We start from the raw sequence: 20,414 nt of genomic DNA, 5'->3' as shown, positions 1-20,414 counted from the left end.
CGCAGCCGCGGCCGCCGCCGCGCTCGCTGATGACGTCACAGGCGGCCTCCACGTCGCCAGGGCAGCCAAGATGGCGGCGGCCGAGGGGAGCGTCGCCGGGGCGCCGCTGGTGAGTGGGGCCGGTGGGTGCTCCCGGGCGCTCCTGGCGGGCACGGCTGGCTTCGGCTGCGGGGTTGAGGCCGCGGCCCGCCTCACTCCTGCCTTTGCTGGGCGGCAGCGGGCCCGGCGGCGCAGCGGGAGCTCCGGTGCCCTGGGCTGCAGGAAGCTGCGGCCGGGGTGGCAGGGCCGGCCGGGCCGCTGGCGCTTGGCCTTCGGCCCTCAACGCCAGGGGGATCCTCCCCAGGGGGATCGGGCGGGGGTGGGGGCTGCCTGATCACTGACGGGGAGCAGTCTGCCTCCCGCTGCTCCTTCCCTGCTGCTCCCCGCCTGCCCTGTCTGCTCCGAGTTCGCTCTGTCAGTGGCCGGGCTGCGCCCTGTCTGCGTCCATCTTCCTCCACCTGCGAGGAAGCATTCGTTTCGTTCACAGCCCTGGCTTTGTGCTGGGCCTGCAGATGTCTCGGCATTTTCCCGTGAGTTATTTCCTCACGGAGTCCGTGAAAGACAGCGTCCCTGTGTGCTTTGGTGTGGCTGAACAGCTGCCAGACGTTACCTTACTTAAAAAAAACACAAATAAGCCTTTTGTTTCTGTTAGTTATTGCTGGCTGAATAAAACACAGGAAGCAGGTTATGGGAGTCACAGGGGAAGACAAAAATGTTTTGTCTGTACACCTCTGCTCACCTCTTCAGACTGAGCTGTGAAGCAGGCAGACAATGGCTGGGCTCTGTTGACTGTGTTATGTGTTGGATCACTGACTTCTGAGCAGTTGTTTCCATTCTAAGCCCAGATGCAAAACCAGTTCAAGTGAACACCAGCTGGGTTGTATTTCTCTTTCTAAAGGTTTTAAAAAAAAACATTTAGTTTCCAGATCTCACAGATGTGTCAATATCTGAAGATATTCCAGTGGAAGGGGAGATTACTGTTCCTGTGGGATCTCACTCTCCTGATGAAGAGTTCTCCACGCTGGATGAGCCTGTTAGGGATACCATTGTGAGTCTGTGGTAAAACATGTGTGTTGCTGGTATTTTTGGCCAACTGGTATGCAAAAGAGACCTAATAGTGGCCTCCCAGTACCTGAAGGGGGCCTGCAAGAAGGCTGCAAGAGGGACTGTTTGCAAAGGCCTGCAGGGATAAGAAAAAGAGCAATTGTTTGCAATTAGAGAAGAGGAGATTTAGATTGGATGCTAGGAACAAGTTCTGCACCGTGAGGGTGGTGGAACACTGCAGCAGGTTGCCCAGGGAGGTAGTTGAGGCCCCATCCCTGGAGCTATTTGAAGTCAGGCTGAACAAGGCTCTGAGCAACCTGCTCTAGGGGAGGATGTCCCTGCTGAGTGGAGGGGGGGATGGATTAGACAGAATCACAGAATCAATAAGGTTGGAAAAGACCTCAAAGTCCAACCTGTCACCCAACACCTCATGACTGCTAAACCATGGCTTCAAGGGCCACGTCCAATCCCCTTTTGATCACCTCCAAAAAGGTGAAGCCAAATAAACTTCCAGTTGGGCTGGACTGAAGACAAAGCCCTATTTAAGAGACATCTTTTGCTCCCAGAGCTCTTTTTGGAAGTGGCAGCTACCTTGCCTGCAATCCTGAGGAGCTCAGCATGGTCCATGGCATCACACAGCCCTTTGGCGGTGCAATGGAGGCACCTGACCAAGCCCTCCAGCAGTACCATGCCCTTACCTTTGGAGCTGCCTTCCAACCCAAACCATTCTGTGCTTCTGTTTTTGCATAGCTCTGCTTGATTTGTGCTTCATTGTAAATTTAAGAGATTTAATTTTTTGTTAATTAGCTTCTTGTGGGTCAAAAAAAAAAATCATCTGAATTGCAACCCTCCAAAGTTTCTCTGTGGCCTCAAAATCTTTGCAAAGCTAAAGCTGTCAGGTGCTTGGAGCTTGGGAGAAAACTCTTCTGACTCATAGGATTTTTTCATTAGTTTTGTTTTGCCTAGAGGAGCAAAGAAATTCTTGATCTTAATTGGGTGCCATTAAAGAACAAAACACTGGGCTGGTTCAGGAGTGCAGAAAAAAAGGAAGGGGATGTGTGCTGCAGACATTTCAGAGTTGGGCCCTGTTTAGATTTGCCATCAGTGCTTCTTCACTTCCATCTTGCAGCTTTTAGTTTGGATTGTGATGTTTCTGAAGGGAGGAATGAAAGTGCTGCTTCTTTTGTTTCAGATGAGAGATCTGAAGGCTGTTGGGAAGAAATTTGTCCATGTCATGTATCCCAAGAAGAGCAGTGCGCTCCTCAGAGACTGTGAGTACGAGGGAGGCTTTCAGAATCTTGAAAGGATATCTTGCCAGGAGGGAAGGGGAAAGTTCAGGGGAGCAGGGATTCAGAACTGGCTGTTCCATGCTCTTCCTATTGTTGTAGACTGAAGAATAGCAAATGTGAGAAACCAGAGTGCTGGCAAAGGGCTTTGAGAGTGGAACATGTGCCAGAGTCTGTAGAATAGATGATATTATAGATGGCATCCAAAGGCTTAACAGCTTGATGTCCAGATGGACATGAGTGGCAGGTGGTGTCCCTCAAGGGTCTAGATTTGGACCAGTGCCATTCAGTGTCTTCATCAATGGTATCAACAGCAAGATTGAGGAACACTCAGCAAATGATGATACCAAGCTGGGTGGTGCAGCTGGTAGGCCTGAAGGACAGGATAGCATCCAGAGGAACCTGGACAGGCTGGAGAGGTGGGCTGAGGGGAATCTCATGAGGTTCAATAAGTCAAAGTGTATGATCAGGCACCTAGGTCAGGGCAATTCTAGGTATCAGTACAGGCTGGGAGATGATGAGATTGATATCAGCCCTGCAGAGAAGGACTTGGGGGTACTGGTGGATGAGAAGCTGGACATGAGCAGACAGTGTGCACTTGCAACCCAGAAGGCCAATGGCATCCTTGGCTGCATCAAAAGCAGCATGGCCAGCAGATGGAGAGAGGTGATTCTGCCCTTCTGCTCTGCTTTGGTGAGACCTCATCTGGAGTGCTGCAGCCAGCTCTGGAGCCCTCAACACAGGAAGGACATGGACCTGATGGATGGGTCCAGAGCAGGGCCATGAGGATGCTGAGGAGGCTGGAACACCTCTGCTATGAGGACAGGCTGAGGGAGCTGGGATTGTTCAGCCTGGAGAAGAGGAGGCTCCAGGGATGCCTCTGCTCACTGCTGGGGGGTGGGACTGGATTACCTTTGGAGGACCTTTCCAACCCAAGCCATTCTGTGATGCTGTAACATGGCACAAGATGCTTGATCAGAAATTTATCAGTAAGCATAATGTGCAAAATGAGGCAGTGAGAGTTGGGAAAGGTGCTTTACTAAACACAGGAAGATCACACTGAACAGCATTCTGTCATGTTTAGGCATTGTTTTTTCCCTTTGCAGGGGATCTCTGGGGCCCTTTGGTGCTTTGTGTCTCACTTGCTCTGTAAGTACTTAGAGTGGGGAGATTTGGGGGTTTATACTCTTTTTCTGTTGGAGAAAGGAGAAATGAAATGTTTCTGATGATGTGTGTTGAGTTCAAGTTCTCTGCTCCTCCTCTGGTCCTCTGCAGGTGCTGCCTGTTCAGGCTTTTCTGTGAGATCTCTTTGAGCCACTTGAAGCTTAGGACCTCCCTTCTTTAAACTCAGGGTGAAGTCTTCTTAGTCCCCTGTTCTAAGAGCAATTTTACTGGGAGGTGTCCTTGATTCTAAAGCATTTGGTCACCTTTGATCCTCACCTGCAGACCAAGGCCTTTGTGTAAGAGCTGCAGAGTCCATGCCACACATCCTGGGGAAGCTATGGCGAAAGGGAAGCTGTTGTGGGAGATCACAGATGGGAGATGGTGGTAGCTTCCAGCTGCTCCACTCTGCTGCTTCTATCCTGTACTTATTGTAAGCCTTTCTGAGAAGTTAGCAGACTTTAGGTGCTTTAATTTCCATCTCAGCCTCTTGCCTGTGGTTTCATTCCCCTCTGTGTGCTACCCAGCCCTCAGAACAGGCGAAGAGGCCGAAATGCCCTCAGCTGAGCCACAACCATTTCCCTTGCTTACATGGAACTGAGGATACTACTAAAACCAGGGAAACAGATGGAAAATGATGAGTCTGCAGCCTCACTGGAGTCAAGTTTCTGCCCTCTGCTCCAAGTCTGCTAAGCCTCAGTCACTGATTGCAGGTGGTTTCTTTGTCTGTCTCTGCCACAGGATGCTGCAGGGAGGATCAGCAGACAGTAAAGACGACGGAGGGCCGCAGTTCGCCGAGGTCTTTGTCATCATCTGGTTCGGTGCTGTAGTCATCACACTAAACTCAAAGCTGCTTGGAGGCACAATGTGAGTGCTGGAGAGCTGAGCAGCGCTTAGAATGCTGCTGCCCACGGAGCTCCTGCCCTGCTTGGTTTGACTGCTTCTCCTCCCCCCCCCCCCCCCATTTCTGTCTCCACCCCAGATCCTTTTTTCAGAGCCTGTGCGTGCTGGGTTACTGCGTCATGCCTCTGACAGTGGCCATGCTGGTGTGCAGGCTGGTCCTGCTGGCAGGTTCTGGGACCATCAGCTTCATCATCCGCCTCATCGTAGTGCTGGCCATGTTTGGCTGGTCGACACTGGGTGAGTAGCTCCGGCCTCACAGCGCCTCCACGTGCTGTGCTGGGTGGTAAACTGGGCTGGGCTCTGCAGTTCCAGGGGTTCCCCAGGCTGTGGAGTACTGTAGGCATGATTCTTCAGCTGCTGTGTTGGCAGAGTTTCAGCCTCTGCTCCTGTTAATTGTCATGGTGCAAGCTGTGTCCAGCAGAGGGAAGATGAATGAGCGTTGAAGCCCACTAGAGACCACTGAGTGTTTTAGTCTGTGGCCTGTTACAAAGGCTCTTGGAAAGTGCTGATTTTTATACAGATGCACTTGCATTGTTTATTTTCTTTATCTGGAAGTCTGACTCTTGTTACAGAGTGTTCATCAATTATCTCCCTGGATGGTAAAGTTTAAATTGGTGTTGGTGCTGAGCAGTGGATTATGCTGTTCTCTTTCAACACAGAATGGTTTGAGTTGGAAGGGGCCCCCAAAGGTCATCCAGTCCAAGCCCCCTGCAGTCAGCAGGGACATCCTCCCCTAGAGCAGCTTGCTCAGAGCCTTGCCAAGCCTGACCTTGAATAGCTCCAGGCATCAAGCCTCAACTACCTCCCTGGGCAACCTGTTCCAGTGTTCCACCACCCTCATGGTGCAGAACTTGTGCCTAACATCCAATCTAAATCTCCTCTAATTTCAAGTCATTGTCCCTTGTCCTATCCCTGCAGGCCTTTGCAAACAGTCCCTCTGCAGCCTTCTTGTAGCCCCCTTCAGGTACTGGCAGGCTGCTATTAGGTCTCCCTGGAGCCTTCTCTTCTGCAGGCTGCACAACCCCAGCTCCCTCAGCCTGTCCTCACAGCAGAGGTGTTCCAACCCCGTGATCATTTTTGTGGCCCTCCTCTGGGCCTGCTCCATCAGGTCCATGTCCTTCCTGTGCTGAAGGCAGTGCAGCTTGTAACTCAGAGTTGTCACCATCTCCAGGGGGCCTTGGGCTTTTTTAGCTGCTGCTCACATGTCCAATGTCTCTCTCTGCCCGCAGCATCAACAGCTTTCCTGGCAGACAGTCAGCCTCCCAACCGCAAAGCCCTGGTGGTCTACCCCATCTTCCTCTTCTACTTCGTCATCAGCTGGATGATCCTCACCTTTACACCTCAGTGAGCTCCCACCAGAAGAGACTGTGTGATAACAGACTGGAGGTTTTTTTCATGGACACTGCTGCAGCTGATCCTTGGCTTTATCTCTTTCTAATTTATACATAGAGGTATTGTAAAGCAAGGCAGGTTATGGGATAAAGCCAGAGAGCTGCACAAATGGGTCCTTTGTCTGTCCCTCTTTTGGAAGGCTGCAGAGCTCCAGCTGCTGAGGGTTGTTTTTTTTTCTTTAGCTCTGCTCTTCAGTTGTGTTAAATAAAAAATGCCAGCTGTGACAGGGACCATTCCCCTGAGGAACAGAGCAAGGCTTTGGGTAGGTGGAAGAGGAAGCCACAGGATGGCAGGAGGTGGCAGAGTCCTTGCTGTGCCTGGATTCTCACTGAGGATGAAGATGCCTTATGAAATAACAGAACTGCTGTTAGGTGTTGGGGAAGGATGGAAATGTGTTCAGCTCCATTCCCTTCTAGAGCAGAGAAATGTCCATAAAGCACAGCACAGGGCTGTGAGCTCTCACCTTGAAACTGGAGCTGTGCTAAAACTTGGGCCTGTTTTACAGGTCAGCAGGAGCTGGGCAGAAGGGAGTTGCCTTTGCTTATAGTCCTGTGTGTTTGTTTTGTCCCTTGATGTGTTAAGAAAGAGTGTTGCAGCCAAATGCCTTTGACACCCCAGTTCCACTGATCCACCCATTTGCTGAGCTGGAGTTTGTTTACACATGGTAGTTACACAGCTTTTCATGTGACCATAGGTTAGAGAGGTAAAAGTCCTGGAGAGATTTATCTGTCCTAGGAGGCTGAGAATGGAAAATTGTCTGGAGAGTTCCTACTGAAGTGTCTCTACATGTCAAAAAACAAAGCTGCTGTGAAGTGAGTCCAGGACTCAGTAGGTGAGATGTTTGGGTGCTGACATCCACCACCAGGGCTTGGGCCTGAAAGTTTTAAACCAGGGTTGGAGGAGGAAAACTCAATCATGTAGAAGATGGTGGCTGCTGTGAAGCAGGAGATGACTTGTGGTCTGACCTGCTTGTGTGAGGCTTCACTTGGTTGGGTGTATGGACAGCACTGAAACACAAATGTCTATGAATTTCATAGGGTTTCTTGGTACTTAGAGGGTTGGGGGCTTGGTTACTTGGGGCTTTGTTCTTTTTGCTTACTACTTTTTTTATGAGAAGGGAGGAAGTTTTCTCCTGCTCCCTGTTGGGTGCTCTGTGCACCTGCCTGGAGAAGCACCCACAGGGGTACAATGTCACTTACATTTCAGCACAGGGACTGAGACCTAGACAGCTGCTCTTTGGAAACTGTATGGGGAATTATTTATGTTCTTTGTTGCTGTCAGTGTCCAGGGGAAGAGCTCTGAAACACATGGGGGGTGGAGAAAAGCTGCTCTTAAAATGGCACTTCTGGAAAGGAGCAGCATTTCATTTCCTTCCTCCTGGAGTGATGCAGAGAGACCTGAAATGGGGCTGTGAGAGCCCTGCTGAGGTGCAAGCATGCCTCATTTAGATCTGAAAGTGCAGCTTCTGCTGGAACCACTGTAGGTGTTTGACAGTTGGGATGGGGCTTCCCAAATGTGCAGCTTAAAAGGGCAGCTTTGCACTGCTGGGAGCACAGGGAAAAGCTGCCCTCAGCAGGGATCCAACTTGGCTGCACAGCAGGAGGGTGTGCCAGGCTGCCCCTGCTCCTTCTGCCCCCCTGACACCTGCACCCACAGCTGCTGTAAGTGCTGCAGGAGGAGCTGCAGTGTGCCATGCCCATGGGAATCTGATGGGAATGAGGAGTTGGAGAACCTCCATTAAATGATTACTGCTGTGGAATGTGGATGATTTTTTTTTCCTCTTTCCAAGTGCAGAGTTTTCAATTTTGTCTAAACAATGCTTTGGCTTGATGAAGCTGAAAAGCACTCAAGGGAAGTAGGTAGTAAAGGTCCAGTGGGGTTCTCTGAGCCAAACATTTCCTGCAGCATAGGAATTTAACCTTCCTTTTGGAGAAATCCTTGGAATTCTCTCTGTAGTGTCTTGTGGCTTAAGCTGATGCTGGATCTTGATGGCAATTGGAGTCACACTTAATTGCTGCACTAGCTCTGTGAAAAGAAGGGAGATTGAAGAGGAATTAAAGTCCCAGCTTTTCCCTGACTTGTTCTGAACGTGGATGTGTGCCTCGTGATTGCTTTCTGTCTCCTTTTCTTCCCCTTCATGTTACTTTTGTGTTGACTTAGATTGACTTTGCAGCTGCTCAATGAAGCTTTTAGTCTGAAAGAGCCTGAAAGAAGAGGCAGAAATGTGCTGGTTGGATGGTGAAGGGGATGCTCCTTCTTTCTGTCTCAACTGTTCTTTTGCCATGAAAAGCTGGACCAGGTGATCCTAGAGGTGCCTTCCAGTCTGCTCTTCCATGATTCTATTTGGGCTTTGACTCCTAGCAGTCATTCAGTGTAGAAGTGTCCTGGTTTAATGCAGTCTGCTCTAACAAGGTCTGTTTAATACCCATGAAAAGGACTTCTTGGTTTCAACTTCAAAGTGCACTGAAAGGCCTCTGGACAGCCCTGTGTGTGGATTACAGGTGCTGTGCTTGCTGTACCCATGGTTGGAGGTAAGGAATGGCCTTTTCCTGGTGCTCCCCAGGGCAAGGGAGATGGGAGAAGCTGTCTGCCACCCTGGGCCCCACCACTCAGATGCAGGGCTGCTGGAGCAGGTCCAGAGGAGCGCCCCAAAAATGATCAGGGGCCTGGAACACCTCTGCTATGAGGACAGGCTGAGAGCCTGTGTAGGTGGGAGCCTCTCAGTCTCTCAGTCTCTACTCCAAAGGGATCCTTGGACAAAGAAAGGTGTTTTGTATGGCTGTGGAGTGAATTCAAGAAGGTGAATCACACAATGGTTTGGGTTTGGAAGGGACCTCCAAAGGTCATCTAGTCCAACCCCCCCCTGCAGGCAGCAGGGACAGCCTCCACTGGAGTAGGTTGCTCACAACCTCTTCAAGCCTGACCTTGAACAGCTCCAGGGATGAGGCCTCAACCACCTCCCTGGCAACCTGCTGCAGTGTTCCACCACCCTCATGGTAAAGAACGTGTTCCTAACATCCAATCTCAATCTCCTCTAACTTCAAACCATTGCCCCTCATCCTGTCACTGCAGGCCTTTGCAAACAGTCCCTCTGCAGCCTTCACACCCCCTCAGGTACTGGCAGGCTGCTATTAGGTCCCCCTGGAGCCTTCTCTTGTGCAGGCTGAACAACCCCAGCTCCCTCAGCCTGTCCTTGTAGCAGAGGCTCTCCTCTGGACTCCCTCCATCAGGTCCATGTTCTCCCTGTCCAGAGCTGGGCACAGTACTCCAGGTGAGGTCTCACCAGAGCAGAGCCAAGTGGCAGAATCACCTCTCCTGGATGCCATTTGCCTTCTGGGCTGCAAGTGCACACTGTGTGTGTGCACCAGGGAGTTAATTCCTGTTGGAAGGAGCAGCAGGGTGAGGTGTCAACCCTCTCCCCCTCTGCTGGAGGAACCTTGCTGCTATTACAGGTGCATGTCAATATTTGATGTCCTTATGTCCTGGGCCATTGTGCCTACTGTTTTCTAAGAGCAAGGACCAGGGTGAGCATGTGGTCTGTGTGTGCTGGGCTGGGAGGTGGTGCTGGGAGGATCATCACTGCTGCTTTCAGAGCAGGAAAAGCCTGAAGCTCTTCTTACAGGTCCATGGGAGAAAAGCTCTGGTTCTGCCAGGACAGGGCACCGGTGGGGAGCTGTGGTTGGTAACAGCAGCAGGGCAGGAGGGAAGAAGCCTCCCCCAGTGCCTGCCCAGCACCCCCATCAAACACTCAGAGCAGAATATGTCAGATGTGAAGCCATCAAAGCTGAGCCAGGACATCAGTTTGTGCTTAAATCTTGCCTGGCCTGTCTGGTCCCAAACTCTGCTAAGCCACAAGGATGATCAGAGGGCTGAAGCACCTCTCCTGTGGAGACAGGCTGAGCGAGTTGGGGCTGTTCAGTCTGGTGAAGGCTCTGAGAAGACCTTCTTGTGGCCTTCCAGTATCTGAAGGGGGCTCCAAGAAAGCTGGGGAGGGACTTTTGAGGGTGTCAGGGAGTGATAGGAATGGGGGGAATGGAACAAAACTAGAAATGGGTAGATTGAGATTGGATGTTAGGAAGAAGTTCTTCCCCATGAGGGTGGTGAGAGCCTGGCACAGGTTGCCCAGGGAGGTGGTGGCAGCCTCATCCCTGGAGGTGTTTGCAGCCAGGCAGGATGTGGCTGTGAGCAACATGCTGTGGTGTGAGGTGTCCCTGCCCATGGCAGGGGGTTGGAACTGGCTGATCCTTGAGGTCCCTTCCAACCCTGACAATTCTAATTCTAAAGGGAATGAGCAGCTGTGGTGGCTTACCCCTAAACTGGTGTTTGTGCAGGCAGCCCCTCTCCCCTTGCCTGCAGCTTCAGGGCAGGGAGATCTCCATAACCACCTCAGTGCCCAACTCTGCCCCAGTGCTGCTTGGTGTGCTGAGATTAAGATAGGAGGGGACTAAACAAGGCATGGGGAAGGAGGGATGAGAACCTTGGTGGGAAGGTGGCCTGATGAATGGCAATTAAACCCCATCCCTGACTGGTACTGGAATGGGAAGCAATACCCTGAAGCACATCCAAGCTCCTGCACCGTGCCGTATGGTGACAGCAGGGACTCTCCTGCAGCAGTCTGGCACCTGGGCTGCGGAGCCTTCCCTGGCAGGGGTGGCTGCGGAGCCTTCCCTGGCAGGGGTGGCTGCGGAGCCTTCCCTGGCAGGGGTGGCTGCGGAGCCTTCCCTGGCAGGGGTGGCTGCGGAGCCTTCCCTGGCAGGGGTGGCTGCGGAGCCTTCCCTGGCAGGGGTGGCTGCGGAGCCACGGGCGCCCCTGCTCCGGAGCCCTCGCTGGTTCCGCTGGACAAGAAGCCACAACGTCCTGCTGGTCACAAGAGGGCGGCAGGACCTTGCACTGCCGCAGAGCTTGGCTTTCTCTCCGGCTTTGTTTAACCTCCTCCTGGCTTTTACTGCCACACCGCAGGAGACCTGGGCTCCGGCGGTTTAGCGAGGGCAATTCCTTTCCGGGCAGCCTGGGGGAGGTGAGTTCTGAGCGTCCAAGCTCGGCAGTTCCTCACACTGCTGTGCCCGACTGCTGATGCTAGAGGGTCGCTACCTGCTCTGCCTTCTCTGCACCGTTGACACAGTTTGGAGCCTGAGGATCATTTTAATTCAACAAGAGGCACTTTCCAAAGCCTGCTGGGGCAGCAAGGAAACAAACTGCTCTTTTTTGTTGTTCTTCCCCTTCCCCCCTGCCCTCAAGATTCTAATGATCAAGCTCTGAGTTAGAGGAACTGCACTTAGAGCAGTGCATAGGAAATCATTAAAGCCTTCTGGGTTATTTGCTTGTTAGTCAATGAATGTCTTCATGCTCTGAAATGTGTCACCCACTGCTGCATTTCCCACAGCAAGTACTCAAGGGGATTTCTTTTCCCTGTGCCCAAGTCACTGGTGGGTGGGACACAGAACTGTACAATGGGTTGGGTTGGAAGGCAGCTCCAAAGGTCATCGAACCCAAGCCCCCTGCAGTCAGCAGGGACATCCTCCCCTAGAGCAGCTTGCTCAGAGCCTTGCCAAGCCTGACCTTGAATAGCTCCAGGGATGGAGCTTGCTCTCCCCAGGAGCTGGACTGGGCAAAGCAGGTTAGTTAGTTAGTTAGTTAGTTGTTTGGGCGGTGTTGGATTGGTTGATGGGTTGGACGCGATGATCTTGAAGGTCTCTTCCAACCTGGTTTATTCTATGTATTCTATGTATCTCATTGGAGATAACGTGGCTGAAGGGCTTGGTGTGGCAGGGGTCTGCTTCCTCTGTGGGAAGAGCAGCTCCCTTCTTCCTAGTTATTTCCCTCTCATCATCCTCTGCCTGTGTTTCAGAGCTCAAGGCCATTGGCTTGTAGAGGGAGGCAAACAGGGAGGGTTTTGTTCAGCCTGTTACAGCCTCCCTGTGCCTGGCACCTCGGCACATCTCCCTTCCTCAGCCTTCTGTGTTTGAGAAGCTGCTGTTTGTGCTGGAGGCTGAAGCCAGGGAGCTGAATGTCAATAGGAGCCGTGGGGACAGGGAAGCAGATGAGGGCAGGAAGCAGCCAGGCAGCCTCCTGCCACCCTGATGCTCCAATCTCACAGAATCAACCAGCTTGGAAAAGACCTCAGAGGTGTTACCTAATACCTAACACCTCCTGACAACTAGACTATGGCTCCAAGTGCCACATCCAAGCCTTTCTTGAACACCTCCAGGGATGGGGACTCCACCACCTCCCTGGGCAGCACATTCCAATGGCCAATTACTCTTTCTGGGAAGAACTTTCTCCTCACCTCCAGCCTAAACCTCCCCTGGCACAGCTTGAGACTGTGTCTTCTTGTTCTGGTGCTGGTTGCCTGGGAGAAGAGACCAACCCCCACCTGGCTACAGCCTCATTTCAGGTAGTTGTAGAGAGCAGACGTGGCAGGGAGGGGAAGGAGCTCTCCCAGCACTGCTGCCATGCCTGGGCAATCACCATCTGCCTTGGCTGAACTCCTGCATGTGCAGAAGGTATGGCCTCAGCTCCTCCCTGGACACCTGAGACCACATCTCCTTGCTGCACTAGCAGTCAGATAGCACCCAGGTGAAACATGTCTCAACCAGACCCCTCCAAGCCCCCTCTCTTCTTTCAGTGCTGCATTGCTGGCAGCATCAAGAGCATAACATGAAACATAAACTCCCTCTAAAAGGATAAAAGAAGCTCTCTGAGCTCCTGGGAGAAATGGAGAACACACAGCACAGGTGGGGAAGGGCTGAGCAGTGGCCCCAAAGGGACAGTGTGGAGAAGAGAAGGCTCTGAGGAGACCTAATTGTGGCCTTCCAGGATCTGAAGGGGGCTACAAGAAAGCTGGGGAGGGGCTTTGGAGGGTGTCAGGGAGGGATAGGACTGGGGGGGATGGAACAAAACTAGAAATGGGTAGATTCAGCTTGGATGTTAGGAAGAAGTTGTTCCCCATGAGGGTGGTGAGAGACTGGCACAGATTGCCCAGGGAGGTGGTGGAAGCCTCATCCCTGGAGGTGTTTGCAGCCAGGCTGGAGGTGGCTGTTAGCAACCTGCTGTGGTGTGAGGTGTCCCTGCCCATGGCAGCGGGGTTGGAGCTGGCTGAGCCTTGAGGTCCCTTCCAACCTTAACAATTCAATGTTTCTATGACTGTGGGTAACATCTTCTGCAGGAGGTGTGTCAGTGGACAACATGATCCCTTCCAGCCCCTGAAATTCTGTGACTCTGTGAACATACAGGGAGCTGCTTACAGACCAGGGAGCTGCTTACAGACCAGGGAGCTATGGTCAGGTGCTGTATCTCCAGTGTGCACTCTGTTTGAAAGCACTTCAAAGGGGGATTTTCAAGTCCAACTAGCTATTAGGTCTCCCCAGAGCCAAGAGCATGTGTCCTATCTCCTCCCAGACATGTCCTGGAGCTGACCATTGTTCCCTGTTGTCTGCTTGCACAGTGCAGGTGTTGATGGCTGTGTTTGGGATGGAAGGTGAGCTGGGTGCAGGACAAGCAGCTGTCTTCCCAGGCTTACACCAGAGCTCCCTGCTGGGAGAGGGGCTAGAGGAGCAGCCCATGCTTTCTCACTGATAGGACAGAGATCCTTGCTTGGGTTTTTCCCCTTCAGCCCAGGAAATGGGAAGTCCCTCCCTTGGACTGTTTGATTTCCCAGCAGGTGCTCCTCCTGCCCAAGGTGGCTCTGCCCACTGCACTTTGCTCAGCGGGAAGGAAGGAAAGGAACTGCTGCTGGGCTCCTGTGTTCCACCTGAGAGCTGCTGCTGCTGCTGGGCTCCTCTGTGCTCCACCTGAGAGGAGCTGCTGCTGCTGGGCTCCTCTGTGCTCCACCTGAGAGGAGCTGCTGCTGGGCTCCTGTGTTCCACCTGAGAGGAGCTGCTGCTGCTGGGCTCCTCTGTGCTCCTCCTGAGAGGAGCTGCTGCTGCTGGGCTCCTGTGTTCCACCTGAGAGGAGCTGCTGCTGCTGGGCTCCTCTGTGCTCCTCCTGAGAGGAGCTGCTGCTGCTGGGCTCCTGTGTTCCACCTGAGAGGAGCTGCTGCTGCTGGGCTCCTCTGTGCTCCTCCTGAGAGGAGCTGCTGCTGCTGGGCTCCTGTGTTCCACCTGAGAGGAGCTGCTGCTGCTGGGCTCCTCTGTGTTCCACCTGAGAGGAGCTGCTGCTGCTGGGCTCCTGTGTTCCACCTGAGAGGAGCTGCTGCTGCTGGGCTCCTCTGTGCTCCTCCTGAGAGGAGCTGCTGCTGCTGGGCTCCTCTGTGTTCCACCTGAGAGGAGCTGCTGCTGCTGGGCTCCTGTGTTCCACCTGAGAGGAGCTGCTGCTGCTGGGCTCCTGTGTTCCACCTGAGAGGAGCTGCTGCTGCTGGGCTCCTCCGTGCTTCTCCTGCCATCTCTGATGCCACCTGATTGAAGGTGGGAGCCTGTGAAGGTCTCATTGCTTTCCACCAGACAAAGGCAGAGGGTAAGTTTCAGAGCTCAGAGAGCTGCTGGGTATCACTTGGATTGCATTTTCTGGCTCTTCTCAAGCCTTACCCTGGTGTTTTGTGTCACTGTCTCAGGACCATAAACAGACACTGCAATTATTTACATGCTGTGCTTATTTAAAACCTGCCTTTCCCCATCGCTCCCCACAGATGAGAGCTGGGATGGGGCTGCTGCCTCTTTCTTTCTTTCTCAGGGCTTCTGAATTCTTCACAGCAGTGGCAACAGAAGCCTGAGAGAGTGCAGCCCTGGCATGGGACCAGCCTGGTGTGGCACCCAGCCCGTGGCCAGGATGAACCCTGGGCAAACAGGCAGTGGGGCAGTGACCAGGGCGGGTGAGGAGATGTGGCAGAGGTCGCTGGCTTCCAGGAGGTGGCTCTGAATCAGTGGCCTCAAGCTGTCTCTGTGATTTGGAAAGGAAAGGTGCTTCAGTCCTGATCTTGTGCTTTGTTAAGGGATCTATAACCTGGCTGGGAAAGTTCCCAGACTAGTGGGTTTGAACCTGAGCTATAATTTCATGTAGCTGTGACTGTGGAGCCCTCTCCCTGGCTGGCAGAAAGGTGGGCAGCCAGGGGGCCTGCAGGACTCGATGCTTTCTGCCCAGAGCAGCACACCCAGCTCAGGCTGAGCATGCAGGAGAGAGATCCCACCTGCTTATCTTTGCTTTTCCTCTTCTACCTCTTGATTTGCTGGAGCATGAGGCTCCAGCTCAGCCTTTCAGGACAGGCTGCTCTTGGGGTGAGCCTGGCAGACCCTGGAGCCACTGGGGGAAGAAAAGAAGTCCCTGCTAAACAATCATGCTTTTGTGTGAGGGTTTGCATAAAGGGTTTCTGAAGCTGCCTCTGAGTTTTCCTGGCATCCCCAAAGAAGGTCAGCAGCAGTGTGTGGGGCTTCTGTCCAGCCTGGAAATACCTCTGGGGCTGTGGTGCCTGTGGGCACGGGAGGGGCACTTGCAGTGCCCAAGCAAGAAGCATCTCTGCTTCTGGCCTGAAGAAAGGGCATCGTGGCAGTGATCTGAGAAGGTGCCAAGAGAAGTTGTGCCTGGTGCTGATCTGTTCCAAATGCCTTCTGTGGTTCTCCTGGGAGGGAAGAGCACTGTGCCTTTGGTGTGCCCCTGCTGCAGCAACCTGCTTCCCACTTGATGGACCTGAGTTCCCCTCTCAGATTTGGGGTGCTCTGCTGCTGAGGTGCCTACCAGATTGGCCCAGCCATGTCAGGGGGTGACTGCAGCCATTGCAGCAAAGCTGGGCTGTGGGGAATGATCTAGGAGCATCTCCTGGAGGTGGGATTTGCACCATGGGCCAAGCAAGGAGGCTTGGCCAGGCAGCAGGTTGGACACAGCCCTTGGCTCATGGTGACCATCCTCTGGAGACCCCAGAGTGCTACACTGTGACAGCAGAGCCCAGCAGGCCAAACTGGACATGGGTTGCCTTGTGGAAACCTTTGGATCCTGTCCCTTTTGTGCTCCTGCCTGCTCAGGGGATGCACATCCTGATGCTGGGCCCACCAGGGGAGTTTTGGCTCCAAGAGCAGAGCTGCCATGTCCTGCCACCATGCTCTGCATTAGAGGCTGTGCTGGATGGGATCTGCCTCTGGATTCAGGTGTGGGAAGCCCAGCACAGGAATGGTCCCTGCCCAAGCCAGGGGAGGCTGTGTGTGAGCTCATCACGCAGGGGGAACTTGCCCCTGCTTGCCTGGAGCAGCGCTCTGCGCCTGACTGAGATTCCTCTTCTTGTTCATTAATCCCAAAGCCTGGCCAGAATTAGGGCTGGATCCCTCCCAGACAACAGCTGGCACCAGAAGCACGTGCAAAAAACATACCAGGCACTCAAGAGCAGTTTACTGAGCAGCATTTGGCTGTGCAGGGCTGACAGACAGATGTGTCTCTGCTGCCTGGCATCATCCGGTGAGCTGCTGGGGGTCTTGGCTGCCAGAGGGAGCAGCCAGGCACCAGTGGGAGTAGGTCCCTTGCTCCCAGACAGCTGCTGGCTCTGGGTGCTGGTGTTGGTGCCCCTTGTGTGATGGCAGCCCTCCCCACACCACTCTCTTGGGCAGTGCCCTGTGGCTGCTGGCCGTGGAGGGGAAGGGCTCCCAGCTGCCCCCTGCTAAACCAGCTCACAGGGACAGCACGGGCACCCGAGATTGTCCCTCCTCATCCATCTCCCTGGACAGAGCCAGGCCATGCCCCAGGGCCCTGGGCTGTCCTCTGGCTGTTAATAGCACAGCCCTCTGCTTTCCTTCCATGTGCCACAGGAGCCTCCCTGCCCCTGCTAATAATATGGGATGCTCACAATTCCTTGGGCTGCTCTGGCGCCGGCCTTAGGGGCAGAGGATTAAGGTCCTGGCCAGGCTGTAGCAGCTCTGCAATATTCCCATGGGAAGGGAGAGCTGCCTTGGGAGCATTCTGTTTATGCTGCTCTGCCCCAGAACACAGCCTGTGTTGTATTCCTCTTGATCCCCAAGGTGCCTCTGGGAAAACCATGGCAGAGCAGAGGGTTCCTGTCGGATCCTGCTTGTCTGGGAGTCTTTGTGGACTCTTCCCAGACACTTAGGTGCTGGAATAGGAGCAGAATCAAAACTGGTCAGGTCTGCAGGTCTCAAATGAAAGCCATTGCCCTCCTGTGTCTGTTGGGTCTCGTAGTGTGAGTGGTCTGTAGCATCTCAGGGAGGTCGCCACAGCAGTGATGCTCTTTCCAATGATCCCTCTTTCAAACAGTGCTCTCCCTCCCTGCTGATCACAAGCCCTGGGACTGCAGCATCCTGAGATTCAAGCAGCCCCCAGTCAGCCTCAAACACAGCCCTGGGCCCCTGTGCTCAGCCAGTGAGTTTGGAAACGACAGTGTGAAGGCTGCACCCAAGTGCCCCCCATGGATGGTAGCTGCTGTGGGTGGATTTGGAAGGAGGAAAGGGAGGAGGGATGGAGCCAGGCACCTGGATCCTCCACTGTGCTCCAGCTCTGCGTTGCCCACCAGAGTCAGGTGGGTTCTTTTTCACCCACAGCCCTGGAGGTGTGGGGGGGGAGGTACTGGGGAGCCCTGGGCATGCAGCAGCTGGCCTTGGCCAGGGAGGGCATCCGGCTCTGGAGGGAGCCAGGAGCCTCACGACAAGGCTAATGGGTTTATGTTAATGGCATTTAGCGGTGCAAGCCTGCTGTTGGAGCCCTCAAGCCTTCTGGCTGACAGCTGTGGGCTAGAGATCTGCAGAAGCCTCAGTGGAGGGGGGGCAGGAGCAGCTTGTGCAGCAGAGATTCCACCAAAACAGCTGGGTGCTTGAGGGGCTTTGGCTTGGGTGTTGGCTGGGGGGGTTTGCAGCTATGTTATCTGTTGTTTAGTGAAACTGAAGAGTTTGGCAAGTCTGGGAGGACTAATCATCTGAGAAGTTTATTTAGCTTTGGAGGGGAGACACACACTAAATAAAGCAGTGTTTGTAAATACACTGACTGGTGCTTACAAACCAGCCCCTGGGGGCAGATGCACAGATCCAGCCTCTCCTAGGATGCTGGGGGGACTGGGGAGGATCACAGAATTGTGGTGAGACCCCCACCGGGAGCACTGTGTCCACTTCTGCAGCCCCTGCTACAGGAAGGACTTGGTCATGCTGGAAGGTGTCCAGAGAAGGGCCATGAGGATGAGCAGGGGGCTGGAGCTGCTCTGCTCTGAGGACAGGCTGAGGGAGTTGGGGCTGTTCAGTCTGGAGAAGGCTCTGAGGAGACTTTCTTGTGGCCTTCCAGTATCTGAAAGGGGCTACAGGAAAGCTGGGTGTCAGGGAGTGGTAGGACCGGGGGGAATGGAACTTGGTGCCATGGGTTAGTTGTTTAGGTGGTGTTGGATTGGTTGATGGGGTGGACGTGGTGATCTTGAAGGTCTCTTCCAACCTGGTTTATTCTATGTATTCTATGACTAAACTAGAAATGGGTAGATTCAAATTGGATGTTAGGAAGAAGTTCTTCCCCATGAAGATGGTGAGAGCCTGGCACAGGTTGCCCAGGGAGGTGGTGGAAACCTCCTGCCTGGAGGTGTTTGCAGCCAGGCTGGATGTGGCTGTGAGCAACCTGCTGCAGTGTGAGGTGTCCCTGCCCATGGCAGGGGGGTTGGAACTGGCTGAGCCTTGAGGGTGGTGAGACACTGGCACAGGTTGCCCAGGGGGGTAGGAGACTTCATCCAGCTGTGGATACAGCCAGGGGGCCTCAGGGCCCCTAGGGGAGGCCACTGGAAGTATGGATCAAGGAACACTGCAGTTGGTGTCAGGGGTGAAACAAGTGCTGGGAGAAGGTGATGTCCTGCTCCTCTAGAGAAGGGACTGGCTGAGGGGATGCCCATGGGACCAGCTGGCTGCTTTATTCCTGGGGCTTGGGGGATTTATGCCTCCAGCCCCAGAAGGGTCACAGGGTGCTGCCTGCTCATGGACTGTTTCTTTCTGCTGCGGGAGCCCACACGTGGGGATGAAGTAATTGCCTAATTGTTCAGCAGGGAGGGAGGCTTTGGCATGCTGGGGCTCTGGTGCAGCCTGTGGCAGCATGTGGCATCCCAGCAGCATGTTGGTGTCCTCAGAGCCCAGTGCCAGCCCACATCCTGTTTGTGCCCCAAGACCCATCTCATGTCTCCTGTGGTGCAGGAGTGGGCCTGCAGCAGAGGAGACAGGCTGGTTTGCCAGCATGGGCATGTGCCCCCCCAGGCAAAGGCTGGGCAGTTGCCTTTGTCCTGCTCAAGACAGCAGCCCTGGCTGGTGTATTCATAGCTTGTCTGTCCCTCCTCAAAGTAGAAGCAGCAGCTGCCCCGCTGGAAATAGCTCTGCATTATCATGAAATGGGCTCTTTGTTTGTGTCTGTCTGTCAAGCCTGGTCACGCTGGGTGGTGATCTTTGGCAATCCAGCCTGGTCACAACTGTCCCCTCGCTGATCACCATCCCATGGCATCCCTCCTGCTGCTGTGTGACCCACTGCCAGGGCAGATGAATGGCAGAGCTGTGGTTCGGAGCACAGCCCTGTGAGGAGAGGCTGAGGGAGCTGGGGTTGCTTAGCCTGGAGAAGAGGAGGCTCAGGGGAGACCTTCTTGCTCTCTGCAACTGCCTGAAGGGAGGGTGGAGCCAGGGGCAGGGTTGGTCTCTTCTCCCAGTCCACCAGCACCAGAACAAGAGGACATAGTCTCAAGCTGTGCCAGGGGAGGTTTAGGCTGGGCGTTAGGAAGAAGTTCTTCCCAGCAAGAGAGATTGGCCATTGGGATGTGCTGCCCAGGGAGGTGGTGGAGTCACCATCACTGGAGGTGTTTAGGAAGAGCCTGGCTGGGGTGCTTGGTGCCATGGTTGAGTTGATCAGATGGTGTTGGGTGATAGGTTGGACTTGATGATCTCAAAGGTCTTTTCCAACCTGGTTAGTTCTATCCCATCCCATCCCATCCCATCCCATCCCATCCCATCCCATCCCATCCCATCCCATCCCATCCCATCCCATCCCATCCCATCCCATCCCATCCCATTCCATTCCCTGCCTGTGCTGGGGCCACCAGCAGGAGAACATTTGGCCACCTCTGGCTGAGCAGCAAAGGCCAGGAGCTCTGCTGGGAGTGGCAAGGTTGGGCACCTGACAGGGCTGCTGTTGGAGTGGTTTGCTCTCAGAATGCAAGCCAAGTGCTTTCCACTCTGATCTGTTTAGAAACAATAATGAGGCTCTTAACAGTTTTCCCATAGAATCACAGACTGGTTTGGGTGAGAAGGGACCATTAAAGGTCCTCTAGTCTCTGCAGTGAGCAGGGACAGCTTAACTAGACCATCATGTTCCTGGATGCAGCATTGGGGATTGGGATTATCTGTCAGGAGGAGCTTTTAAATGGCAAAGCCATAGAATAGAATAGAATTAACCAGGTTGGAAAAGACCTTTGAGATCATCGAGTCCAACCTATCACCCAACACCATCTAATCAACTAAACCATGGCACCAAGTGCTTCATCCAGGCTCTTCCCAAACACCTCCAGGGATGGGGACTCCACCACCTCCCTGGGCAGCACATCCCAATGGCCAACCTCTCTTGCTGGGAAGAACTTCTTCCTATCCTCCAGCCTAAACCTCCATTCATGGTGGCAAGTGGGCAAGGATCTTGGTGCCTCACTGGTGGCACAGGCTG

At 53.8% G+C, this 20,414-nt stretch overlaps 1 protein-coding gene across 1 annotated transcript; it reads left to right on the top strand.

The window, feature by feature from the left end:
- Nucleotides 1–49: 49 nt before the first annotated feature.
- YIPF6 (Yip1 domain family member 6) lies at nucleotides 50–6,538 on the top strand. The gene is made up of 7 exons (XM_054169564.1): nucleotides 50–109; nucleotides 959–1,087; nucleotides 2,276–2,354; nucleotides 3,476–3,518; nucleotides 4,272–4,397; nucleotides 4,513–4,670; nucleotides 5,663–6,538. The coding sequence occupies exons 1-7, from the start codon at nucleotides 71–73 to the stop codon at nucleotides 5,779–5,781; spliced, it is 693 nt and encodes a 230-aa protein (XP_054025539.1). The 5' UTR covers nucleotides 50–70; the 3' UTR covers nucleotides 5,782–6,538.
- The last annotated feature ends 13,876 nt before the right edge of the window (nucleotides 6,539–20,414 follow it).

The sequence above is a fragment of the Dryobates pubescens genome, chromosome 18 (genome assembly GCF_014839835.1).
Source record: "Dryobates pubescens isolate bDryPub1 chromosome 18, bDryPub1.pri, whole genome shotgun sequence".
Classification (NCBI taxonomy): Eukaryota; Metazoa; Chordata; class Aves; order Piciformes; family Picidae; genus Dryobates; species Dryobates pubescens.
Note: the sequence above shows the minus strand (reverse complement) of the source record. Positions and strands in the feature narration are given on the sequence as shown.

What these genes read in the sequence shown, in the direction of transcription:
- YIPF6 (XM_054169564.1), top strand. Translation starts at nt 71, where the DNA reads ATGGCGGCGGCCGAGGGGAGCGTCGCCGGGGCGCCGCTG. An exon ending in CAGTGCGCTCCTCAGAGACT is followed by an intron (nt 2,355 to 3,475) that starts GTGAGTACGAGG and finishes TTCCCTTTGCAG; the next exon opens with GGGATCTCTGGGGCCCTTTG. An exon ending in GTTTGGCTGGTCGACACTGG is followed by an intron (nt 4,671 to 5,662) that starts GTGAGTAGCTCC and finishes CTCTGCCCGCAG; the next exon opens with CATCAACAGCTTTCCTGGCA.